A 12,311-nucleotide genomic window follows, 5' to 3' on the forward strand; every position below is an offset into this window, starting at 1 on the left:
TCAGATCTGTTTAAATATTACAGCTTCTAGATGGTTTTAGATCACTAAGCAGTTTTTAGAAATATAATAATGATCCTCCCATCTGCTCCCACTTTGAGTTTGTCAGACTCCTGGAGCAGAGAGTGGGGCACTATAGACTCTGGGCTCCTGGTCCCTGGCACTAGGCACCCTCCAATGCCACTGGCATGGGACAAGATCATTAAAACTTGAAGAAGAACCTAGAGGAGAGAAAAGCTCCCTCTTCACCTGCCAGCGTCGTCATGGTTTTGATCATTCCTTAGTTATACTTCAAGATAGAAAAATCGTCATCTATGTGCTCTCTCTCAGAAATGTAACTGATCATGAGCACAAGGTTGAATGTAGTCAAGGATGAGGAGAGAGAGAAAGTTTTGGTTTTCAGAGCACCTGGGATTGCACCAGGGATGAAGCAATGCTCAAGATGTTCTGAAGAGAGATTTCAACACAATTTCCTGAGAAGTTCCTGGCTATGGCCAGAGGCATGCAAAGTACCGTGGAGAACTCAGAAGAGGTTTAAAACCTGATTCTGCCTGCAAGAAATGCCCATCAAATAGGAGAAAACAAGGTTAATTTCAGGGAGACTGGATGCCCCCATGGTGCCTAGCATAGTTCCTGGCATGTTATGGAAGCAGTGTGAATAAATGAATGCAAAGAAATAATCAATAATAAAGTTATGGGAGCCTGAGACTATCTGTATTTAAAATCAGCAGAGCACAAGATCCATGGGTCTTACAGAAGGCTCCCTGGAGAAGGGAAATTTGAGCTGGCATGAAGAATGGGCAGAATTTGGTGATTTGGAGGTCAAGGAAGGTCTAAAAAAACAAAAGGAAGAAAGAGGAGTAGGTCAGTGGGAAGCTCAGAGCTGAGGATGGGGCCTAGGGAGGACTGGGCTCCTGAGCTCCCTTCTCACCACACAAGGAGACCCCAGAAAGAGATTAGAGACCATCTAGAGGGAGGAGTATGTTCTTGGGGGCCAAGGATGTCAGGATAGCTGCCAGTTTGGACTGAGGCTAGAAGTGGGTGACAAAGGATTATAAAGAAAATAGATTCTTGCCTGGCCTTGAACAAATCACTTCACAGCGCTCTGAGCCTCTGTTCCCTCACCTGTGAGGCTGTGAGGATGAAGACAGGCTGTGCATCATAAGCCTCGTCCCTGCACTGATACATGCTCAGCAAACATTAGCGTTTCACCCTACAGGTAAAGAACAATTTGGCTGGGAATGGGCCAGACTTGGAACCTGGTCAGACACATTCAGAGTCAAGGAAAGGCTAAGTAATGCTTAGAATCCTAGACCATTAGGGAACTGCAGCTGTCACCTTTCAACTGCCATCTCCTAAATTAGAAAGATACATTGACACTTTGTACTTGCATCTTTTAATTGTTTATTGAGCACCTACTATGGACCAGGTTATATGCTAAGAACTGAGAATGCGGAGGCTTTAAAAAAAAAATAGATAAGGTCTTTGCTCTTCTACAAGTAAGAACCAGGAGAAACCTTGGAAAAATAGTCCAAACTTTTGATTTCCAGATGCTGAAATAGATGTCCAGAGAGGTGGACTAAGTAGCCCATGACCACACAGCACGTCAGGGCAGGGTCAGAACCAGACCTTATATTACATTTAGTCCTCATCCTTACGCCCTGATGTCAGCTGCATCTGTGAGGGCGCAGACTCTGCTCAGCTCTGGTGCAGCCAGTAGCCAGCTGTGGAACTTGGGTAAAACATGCTGCTTTTCTGACCCAAGTGTCCGTATATGTAAAACAGGACCAAGAATAATCCCTGTGTCTCAAGCTTGACATAAGGCTCAAACGCAGTACCATGCGAGAAAAGGCTTTGTGCTCCGTGAACTGTGGACTGTGCAAACAGTCTCTGCTCCTCCTTTTGATCACTAAGCAGTTTTTAAAAATATAATAATGATCCTCCCATCTGCTCCTACTTCGAGTTTCTCAGACTCCTGAAGCAGAGAGAGGGGCACCATAGACTCTGGCCTCCTGGCTTCTGTCACCTGGCCCCCTCCAATGCCACTGGCATGGGAGAAGATCATTAAGACTTCAAGGAGAACATAGAGGAGAGAAAAGCTCCCTCTTCACCTCCTAGCCTCATCATGATTTTAAATGATTTTCTAGGACAAAGAAGCTTTCTGTGGCTACACTGGGTGTCTCTTCTCTACTCGGCAAGTAAAGTTACTGGCCTCCTCTGGCACGCTCCAGTTTTAGGAGCTACTAAAGACCTACAGAACATAACCTTGCTTGCAGAGGGCTCAGCTTGGTTGAGGAACAGCACAAATGGAGGAAATGTGGTCACCTGCAATTCAGATCAAAATGGGTGGTATCAAGTCTCGAACCCTGAGCAAAGTCAGAGCAAAGATGGACTTGAGCCATCCCACAGAGACTAGATATGGCTAGGAGGGGAGGGGCTGTGGGGACAAAAGGGCACCCAGGCTGGAGAATAGCCCCAGAGAAGGCACCAAAGGGTGGCAGGGGAACTGGGAGCAACCAGCCCCTGGGCCCTCGGCCCCTGTGACTACCTCTGGGCTCTTAGGGCCAGTGGAAAGAAGAACTGTAAAAAGGTAGCAGGAAGGTGCTGGGAGAGGCCCTGGCATAGCCATGGTCTGGGTGCCCAACCAGTGCCTGGCTCAGCCAAACCTGTGGCTGGGTTTCCAGGCATCTGCTCCCCAATCGTTTCTAAACAAGCTGGAATCTGCCCTTTGGAGCTCTCAACAGAAACACGCAGAGTCCAGGGGTGGGGCCCAGGCCCCAAGGGTGAAGAAAGCTGTGTTCGCCAGTGGCCTGCGGAAGTAAGGAAAAGAGGGGGAGGCTGAGGGGACAGAGGGTGCGTCAGAGGGCCCTAAAAGAGGAAGTCGCCCAGTATCAGTTCTGCTCCCGAGGATGGGAAATACCCTCCATGCTCCCAGCCCCGGGCAGCTGTCCCCGTCTCCTCACCTGAAGCCACAGACCTGAGGCCAGGGCCACCTGGCTCCTGGGCCCCATCCTCCCTTTCAAGTTTCCCCAAGGCTACTGAGTTCTGAGCACTTCCAGGGGCGTAGGCCAGGCACGGACTGCAGACCCAGGATCCCTGCTAGGCAGGGTGTGGGTAGAGAGTTTTATTGGGGTCGGGCCAGGTGCAGCGGCTCACACCTGTAATCCCAGCACTTTGGGAGGCTGAGGTGGGTGGATCACTTGAGGTTAGGAGTTCGGGACCAGCCTGGCCACATGGTGAAATCCCATCTCAATTAAAAATATAAAAGTTAGTTGGGCATGATGGCATGCACCTGTAATCCCAGCTACTTGGGAGGCTGAGGCAGGAGGATCCCTTGAACCTGGGAGACAGAGGTTGCAGTGAGCCAAGATCCCACCACTGCACTCCAGCCTGGGCAACAGGGTGAGACTCCGTCAGAAAGGAAGGAAGGAAGGAAGGAAGGAAGGAGGGAGGGATGGAGGGAAGGAAGGAAGGAAGGAAGGAAGGAAGGAAGGAAGGAAGGAAGGANGAAGGAAGGAAGGAAGGAAGGAAGGAAGGAAGGAAGGAAGGAAGGAAGGAAGGAAGGCTCTGCCTGCTTGGGGAAGAGATGGATGGATGGATGGATGGATGGATGGATGGATGGATGGATGGAAGGATGGATGGATGGATATTCCCTGCCTAAGGGTGAGTGTTAAGGAGATCATTGTCATTAGGGTTTCACATAGTCCTGTCTGTGTTCAAGTTTTAATTCATGGGACTTTTCTAAATGGATTCCCGTGCCCTTCTTTTGTTTTCTTAGGGGCATGAACAGAAGACAGGAAAGGGAACCAGTCAGTTCTTACTCTATCTTTGATTCTTTTTCCGTTATATCTACCCCCAACCCCCACATCACCCAGATTTCCCTGCATTTACTCACCGGATTTGGTATAAGTTGAAGACAAAATTAGGCCCTAGGAGGACAATCCAAAAAGAGAGGGTTAGTACCTCCAGGGGAAGCAGTCCATCACCCTTCTAAGAATGTCTGGTGCTCCCTCCCCCTTGTCTGGAGGAGGAAGGTGGCTGGACTGGACCTCAGGATGGGGTGGCAGCATCCCAGCCTCCTTCAGGGCCCCCCATTAAGGGTCCTGATTATCCTGGGATGAAGGCAGTCCTAGCCTGGACCCCAAAAGAACCAGACCTGGGCTTGAATTCAGACTCCACCTCATTCTAACTCCATGACCTTAGCCTCATGTCCCCATCTATAAAAATGAAGCCTATAATAATGTCTTTCTCATGTGGAATTTTAAAGAAAATCATATTAGACGAAAGTGCATTGGCACATAGTAGGTGCCTGACAAAATCCATGGACTCTGTTAAAGTTAACTGCAGATCTAGGAAATAGTCTCTACCTCTTGGCATTCCAGCACACCCTTCCAGCTTTCCCAGAATCCAGTGAAAAGTGCAGCTATGTCTAGAGTTGGGAACACCACAGCAATTTCCAGGAGACTCCCAGAGAAGCTGATACCTCCACAAGCTTAGGAGAGGGCCCCAAGACCCATAGGCAGGGGCAGAGACACAAAAGGAGCCAGAGTTAGACCACTTGGAGCTTGGCCTGTCTAGCCTGTTGCTCTTGGCCTTGGGGGTCCACAAAGACCCCTGGCATGGACGCTGAAGGAGGAGGAAGCTGGCGGCTTGCTGGGGTGGGAGGAGCCCCCATTCCCTCGATAAAGGCGCCATTGCCCCACCTCACCACCTCAACTGCTCAGCCACCCACTCAAGTCTTCAACCACTGCAACCACCACAGGAAATATTTTTGCATCCCACCATGCTGAAGAGTTTGCAGCCCTGCCAGGCATTGCTATGGGAGAGGAGGAGCTGGGCAGAACTGGGGCGACAGGGCCCAGTGCACACTCACCCTCCCAGCAGTACCCGCGCTGGTACCACTTGGCCAGGCTGTAGCCGAGGATGGACACGAGCAGCAGCAACAACCCCACGCCAAGGATCAGGCCCAAGGTGCTGATGGAGTCCTCACCTGCAGAGACACACAGTTGTGCACCCTCCCACAGCCCCCTGCACCAAGCCACCTGCACCACATTCCAAAGCTCCTCTCCTCCCTTCCCACTGCCCACCAACATAACTCCCCTGGGAGCCTTGCTCTGAGCCCGAGGATTCAGCCCAGCTAGACTAAGATGAAAATGTTTGACACCTGAATTTTTAGAGTGAGCCTATCCAGTATTTGGAGCTTATTAATCCAAAGGGATAGTCATCTGATAGTAGAGATTGTTTGAAGTCTTTTTGAAGCCACAGGCACTCTACCTGGAAAAGGCTCTGCCTGTCTGGGGGAGAGCCTGGGACGTCCCGCCTCAGCATGAGCCAGGTGATCAGAGGGGCCACCTGGAGGGTCCAAGAACACCTACCTAGGAGCCTCAGTCCCCACTCCCCTTTGCAAAGCCCATGCACCCAGTGGCAGCAGGGTGTTAACCCTTGAGCTCTGTTTGCTGCCTGTACTTACCACTTCTTCCCTTTTTGTGGTATGAGCTCTTAGCTAAATTTATATTTTATTTGTAAAGCCAAACCAAGAAAGAGAGAGAGGTTGGAAACCTGCAGGGAGATGAGACAGGCCGTGGTCGAAGCAGAAAGGGCAACCGGTTCTGAGGAAGAGGCTGACAGTGGGGGCACCCTAGGGACAACCCACCTCTGCTGGGGGAGGGAATCAGGAAGGCCAGCCCCACTCCTGCCTGATGCCAGGAGTGTGGAAGAATGAAATGATTCCCCATTTGGTGTCCTGAGGTTCCAGGGATATTGCCAAGAGGCCAGGAGTTGCAGTGGTTGAGCTCAGACTTTAGGTGAAGGCTAGCATCTGAAGCCTAGATCCACTGGCTTATTTGCAGACTGTGAGACCCTGACACATGCAAGTCCCTTTACCTTTCTGAACTTCAACTGCTGTGATGGAAAATAAGACTAATATTAAATACACATAGATTTGTTGTGACAATTAAAAGACATACCATATGTAGAGAGCACTTAGGAGAGGATCTGGCATACACTAAATGCTCAATAGATATAAATTGCATCATTATTGTTGTTGTCATTAGTATTATCAAATGGTGCAATTGTATTTTTTAAGTATTTCACAATTCTCCCATTAAAAATGGTATGCCCATGCTATGCCCCTTGGTCCTTCCTCTCACTAGCAACCAGGTTATTCTCTACTCAGTGAAGAGAATGTAACAGCCAAATGCAGAGGGAAGCAGTCTCTCCTTTCAGTTTTAAGTTCCAAAAACCCATGCCCTTAGAGAGAGGGGAAGAATTCACAGCATAGACAAGAAGTGAGCCAGAACCAGAATTACCCTCCTCATCATACTAGGAAAAAATACTCAACCCAGAGAGATGAAAGAGATAAAGAAAAAGGCCAGGTTACAAAGATGCCGATGGGTTCCAGAGAGAGCAACCTTGTTCCCTGCTTCAAAGTCAAGCCCCGGGAAGGCAATAGAATTCCCAGATGGAGTTGTGGGGGATCCAAGAGCTGGGCTGAGCTCCAAGACAGCAAGAGCCCAGATAAGAATAGTTGCATGGGGTGCCTTGCCAAATGGAGCCTCACGCAGCCTTGAAAAGTTGTTGTCATGACATGAGAGTAACCAAATGATTCCTGTATCCACAAGAGAGGCAGGGAAGTCATAGAGAGCCCCTCCAGACCTGGAGGAGCCATAGAGTTGAGATCTAGGGACACTTCTGCAGCATCCTTTAGGACTGACGCTCAAAGCCTATTCCAGATGATGGCCATCCCTATGGGTACTGGTGTGAGCAGATGACATCAGGAACTATGCACTTCTCCCTACCCCCACCCTTTAACCCCTCCCCAAGAAAAGAGGGGAACAGGGATCTCCCAGTGACTAAAATTAAAATTATGCTATCTTAACAGGCTGAGACTGAAAATAGAAGTTAGATTTTAGAAAAAACAAAGTTACATTTCTTGCATACATGAGTTTATCCACTGAAATGTATGCCTCCTACTAAGACCACGATGATGAAAATGACAAATATTATTACTGTGTGGAGGCAACTACTTGTCCACCAAAATCCACTCTCCTCAGGCTTTTTTGCAGTTATGTGCCAACTGGAATGATAATAGCCTGGACAAATGTGGAAGTCACATGCTGAAGATGCCAAAGCTGCTATCAAATTGAATCCCTGAGTCACTATGTGGAGGACAGCCATCAGAGACATGAACACCTACTTAGACTAGAGGTCTAAGTAACCTTCTGTTGTGTTTCAGCCATAATTAGTTTGGCTCTGCTTGTTACAGCAGTTTAGCCTGCTTGACCAATGTAATTACTAATCTTATTTGACTCTATGCAATCATTTTTAGCTAGACAGCCAGGTAAAAAGAAGAAGCAGGAGATGACACACTCCTGTGCTATGGAAAGAAAGGCTTATTATTGACCCTAATCCTGGAGTCCAGCATGGAAGTGAGCTATTGTCCCAGGACCCCAGAACACAAGAACAGCTTAAATGCTGGCAGAGAAGCGTGTGTGGGCAGTGGCCGTGGGAACTGGAAGGTGCTTCAAGGGAGGCAGCTACAGATGGTTGGGAAGGGGAGGGGAACAATGGAATAGCCTCTTGCAAGCCCAAGTAGCTTCCAGTCTTTCTGCAAGTATTTAACTGCATCTTCTCTGTGCGAGGCACTGTTCCAGGCACTTGTATTAAAGCATTAAAATATGTGAAATCCCCTGTCCTCACAGAGATTACATTCCAGTGAAGGGAGACAGGCAATAAACAAAATAAAGAAATTGATTATGTAGCATATTAGAGGGTGGTAAATGCTAGAGAAAAAAAATAAGCAGAAAAAAAGCATTGTACAGGGAGAGAGCAGTTTTAAATAAAGTGGTGAAGGAAGGTCTTATGACAAATGTAACAATTGAAGAGCAAAGACCTAAAGGAGGTGTATTAGTTTATTCTCACACTACTAATAAAAACATACCTGAGACTGGATAATTTATAAAGGAAAGAGGTTTAATTGACTCACAGTTCAGCATGGCTGGGGAGGCCTCAGGAAACTTACAATCAGGGTGGAAGGGGAAGCAAACACATCCTTCTTCACATGATGACAGGAAGGAGAAGAGTGCCAAGCAAAAGCAGGGAAAGTCCCTTATAAAACCATCAAATCTCATGAGAACTCACTCACTATCAGAAGAACAGCATGAGGGTAACAACCTTCATGATTAAATTACTTCCCACCTGATCCCTCTCACAACACATGGGGATTATGGGAACTACAATTCAAGATGAGATTTGGGTGAGGACACAGCCAAACCATATCAGGAGGTGAGAGAAGAAACAAGCCTTAGAGGTATCTAGAGTGAAAATGTCTAAGCAGAGGGAGCAATGGGTACAAATGAGGCAGGAGCATGCCTAGCAGGTTCCAGAAGCATCCAGGAGTCCAGGGTGATGAGCAGGAAGGCAGCAGGAGAGGAGGTCCAGGTGTCAAATAATGTAGTGTTCTGAAGACAATGAGGGGAGCTTGGCTTTTCCTCTGAGTGAGATGGGGAGTCACTTGAGGACTTGGAGCAGAGAAAGACATGACCCAATGCCTTAAAATGATGTCTCTGACTGGCTACTGTGTTAAGAATTAAAGAGGTAGGGAATGATGCTGGGGAAAGGGGACCGGTCAGGAGGCTACTGCAATATCCAAGCAAGAGATGGTAATTGCAGGAAAGCAGTGCAAGGAACTAAGAGGCCAAGGTCAAAGAAGATCATCTCTGTGGATGACAGAGAGAGGAACAGTGACCCAAGGGCTCAAATCTTCAAGAACTAAGGGTTAGTGACTCACAGGTGGACGGACAGATGACAACACAGCATCATAGTGATACTGGTGGTGTTTGTGGAAGTTGGGGTTTGAAGGGTTTTATCAAAGAAAAGTCTGTCCAAAAGTAGGAAATACCAGTAGGAAAGCACCAGCAGGGAAATCACAGGCCTTCCAGAGACCCCAAGGTGAGGGAAGAAGATGCTATGTCTCCATTGTTACTTTTTTGTCCCCTCTACACAGTGCCTTCTGACTTAGGCAGCTTGCAGAAACAATTACTCTATTTTACCTCTTGATCTTTCTGGGATGCTCCTTTACCTAATATTCTTTAGTCTTCTTTTTAATACTTTTACATTTTTATTATAAAATATTTCATGCCTACAAGAAGTACATAAAATAGCATGAAGAACAGCCAGCCATGTGCCTACTACTAATTTTTCAAAGAATTCTAAAATGCTGCCATTCTTACTTATAAAGTAGCTCCATTTCAGAGTAGTCCTCTCCTATCTCTCTCTCCAAGTAAATACCATTCCAAATTTGGTGTTTATCTCTTCTATACACCTTTTTTATACAATTACTTCATATTTTTAATAAATTCTATATATCTATGTAGATATAGAGATATATAGCATTGTTTTACATGTTTTCAAACTTCATGAAAATTGTATTAGGACCACTTCCACTTCTGGCCATGGTGGAATAATAGGGACCAGGTTTACTCTCCTACTTTAGTAACTAGAAAACCAACAAACCATCTAAAACAATGGGTAAAGGTAGTACAGAATAGTGATCCCTGAAGGAAGGAAATAAAATGAAGAACTCTCTAGGATTGCCTAGCTTATTGCCTAGGTGAGTTCCCTAAGTTCCAGCACCGGAGGGAAAACCCAGAAAGAGCCCAGCAGTCAAATGGAGGAGTCAATTTAGAGTTCCGGGAAGCCCAGGAAGCAAAAATTTATAGGACAAAACACCAGAGAGAAGGGAGCTGGACAGAGACAAGGACCCCCAGAGATCTGCAAAGGGGTCCCCCAAAGTCTTTGGCTGTGGCTTGCCTTTTAAGTTTGCTTATAGTGTCTTTCTTGAGCAGAAATTTTAACTAATATTTTAATCAAATTTATCCATATGTGTGCTTTTTAAAAATCTTATTTAAGACATCCATCTCTACTCCAAGACATACTTCTTAATTTTTTCCTAAAAGTTTTAACATTTTGTTTTTTATAGTTTAGGACTTTAATCAACCTGGAATTCATTTTGTTTACATTTTCTCCATAATTTTTATATGGAAATTAATTTTCTATCCTTTTCCCCTTCATTGCTGCTGCTTTCATATATCAAGTTATACGTATGTGCCTGCTTCTTTTTCTGGACTTTCAGCTGTCTTCTATTTGTCTACATGTCTGTCACTGGACACTAGACATGTAATGACAAATACTGCTACATTATCTTAATTACTATGGCCTCATAATAAATTTTGGCTGGGCGTGGTGACTTACGCCTGTAATCCCCGCACTGTGGGAAGCCGAGATGGTGGGATCAACTGAGGTCAGGAGTTCAAGGCGACCAACCTGGTCAACATGGTGAAACTCTGTCTCTACTAAAAATACAAAAATTAGCCAGGTGTGGTAGTGGGCAAATTTAATCCCAGCTACTCAGGAGGCTGAGGCAGGAGAATCGCTTGAACCTGGGCAGCAGAGGTTGCAGTGAGCCGAGATAGCAGCAGTGCACTCCAGCCTGGGCAAGAAAATGAGACTCAATCATAAATCAATCAATCAATCAATCAATCAATCAATCTTGATAACTGGTAAAATAAACGCTCCACTCTATCCTCCCTCATAAGCATGTTAGTTATTCTGAGTACTTTGCTCTTTCTTGTGAATTTGGGAATTTGTTTTTCAAGGTCAGTGAAAATCTCTATTAGAATTTGATTGAGGTAGCAGTAAATGTATAGGTTTATTTGCATAAAACTTATATATTTGAGATACTGAGTCCTCAAACTTACAAGTATGGCAAATGTTTTCATTTATTTTGGGTCATCTTTTATAGACTATCATATGTTTTATAATTTGTCCCTTAAACGCTTGGTACTCTTCTTACTAGATTTATTCCTCAGTACTTTATAATGTTGTTGTAAGTGTGAATGGGAGCTTGTTTTGTGTACATTGGTCTTCCATGTAATAGTGTTGCTGAATTCTCTCATTCTAATCATTTTCTTCTGGTCTCCCTTGGATGTGTAGACTATTATATTGTCCACAAATAAAGGTCATTTGGTTTCTTACTTTCTGTTCTTATGTGTCTCAATTTATTTTTCTTGTGTAATTGTATTCGTTAGAACTTCCAGTATAATGTACTTTGATATATGTATTTGATGCTCTAAATGTACTCCTAAACATCGCTTTAGCTTCATTTTATAAGACTTGATATGTAATATTTTTACCTTTGTCTGATCTAAATGTTTTGTAATTTCTACTGGGATATCCTCTTTAACCCTTGAGGTATTTGGCAGTGCCTTTTTAGTTTACAAATTCACAGGGTAAGGTTTTTGTTTTTTTTTTTTTTTTACTATTTATTAAGACGGACATGAGTTAAAGAGTTATGGCTGGTATAAGAAAAGAGTAACAGTTAATTTAATTTTAATAGTAGCTCAATGTTTTCATCTAACTCATGAAGTCAAAGTAAAGCTTTTAGAAGCTTACTCTGTAGGAGGTAAAACATTGGAAATTATTGTGAATGTTACTGAAAATTCAGTTTAAAAGTTTGACATTAACAATAAAATTTTTTTACTTACTTTTGTCACTCTAAACTTCAGTCTTAGATATTTTTTCTGACCTATCTTCTACCTAATTCTCTCTTCAGCTGCGTCTAATCTGCTATTAATCATCCTTAGTGTTTTAATTTGTTATTGTTTTTCATTTCCATAATTTTAACTTTTAACTTTTTTTTATAATTTCCAATATTTGTTAAAATTTTCCATTATATCTAATTTTATATCATTTGCTATACATCTTTCCCATATTTTTTATTGGTTGTTCTAGGGTTTATAAAATGTATCTTTAACTTATCACAGTCACATATAAGAGGGAAAATAAAGATATTCCATATAAAAACTAATCAAAGGAAAGCTGAAGTGGCTATATTGATATCAGACAAAAAAGATTTTAAAACAAGAAATATTACCAAGGATAAAGAAAGACATTTCATAATGATAACAGGGACAATTCATCAAAAGGACATTTCATTATATAGCTTTAAAATATAAAAAGAAAAAATGAATAGAACTGAAAGACAAACTTTAAAAATTCGTAATTATTATTAGAGATTTCAACTCTTCTCTCTCAGCAATTGGTAGAACAGGAAATCAGGTAAGGATGTAGAAGACACAAATAACACTGTCAGCCAACTTGACCTTGTAGACATTTACAGAACACTACATCCAACATCTGTGGAATACACATTGTTCTCAAGTATATATGGAGCATTCATCAAGACAGATCATATGCTAAACCATAAAACTATAAGTCTTTTTTTTTTTTTTTTTTTTTTTTTTTTTTTTTTTTTG

General features: G+C 44.0%; 1 protein-coding gene across 1 annotated transcript in view; it reads right to left on the minus strand.

Annotated features, from left to right (window-relative positions):
- Window positions 1–2,734: 2,734 nt before the first annotated feature.
- Window positions 2,735–12,311, minus strand: part of SMIM35 (small integral membrane protein 35) — a 45,231-nt gene continuing 35,654 nt past the window's right edge. Inside the window, 3 exon segments of the mRNA XM_025355829.1 lie at window positions 2,735–2,807; window positions 3,893–3,926; window positions 4,871–4,987. Coding sequence (XP_025211614.1) covers window positions 2,735–2,807; window positions 3,893–3,926; window positions 4,871–4,987 — 224 coding nt within the window.

The sequence above is a fragment of the Theropithecus gelada genome, chromosome 14 (assembly GCF_003255815.1).
Source record: "Theropithecus gelada isolate Dixy chromosome 14, Tgel_1.0, whole genome shotgun sequence".
Lineage (NCBI taxonomy): Eukaryota > Metazoa > Chordata > Mammalia > Primates > Cercopithecidae > Theropithecus > Theropithecus gelada.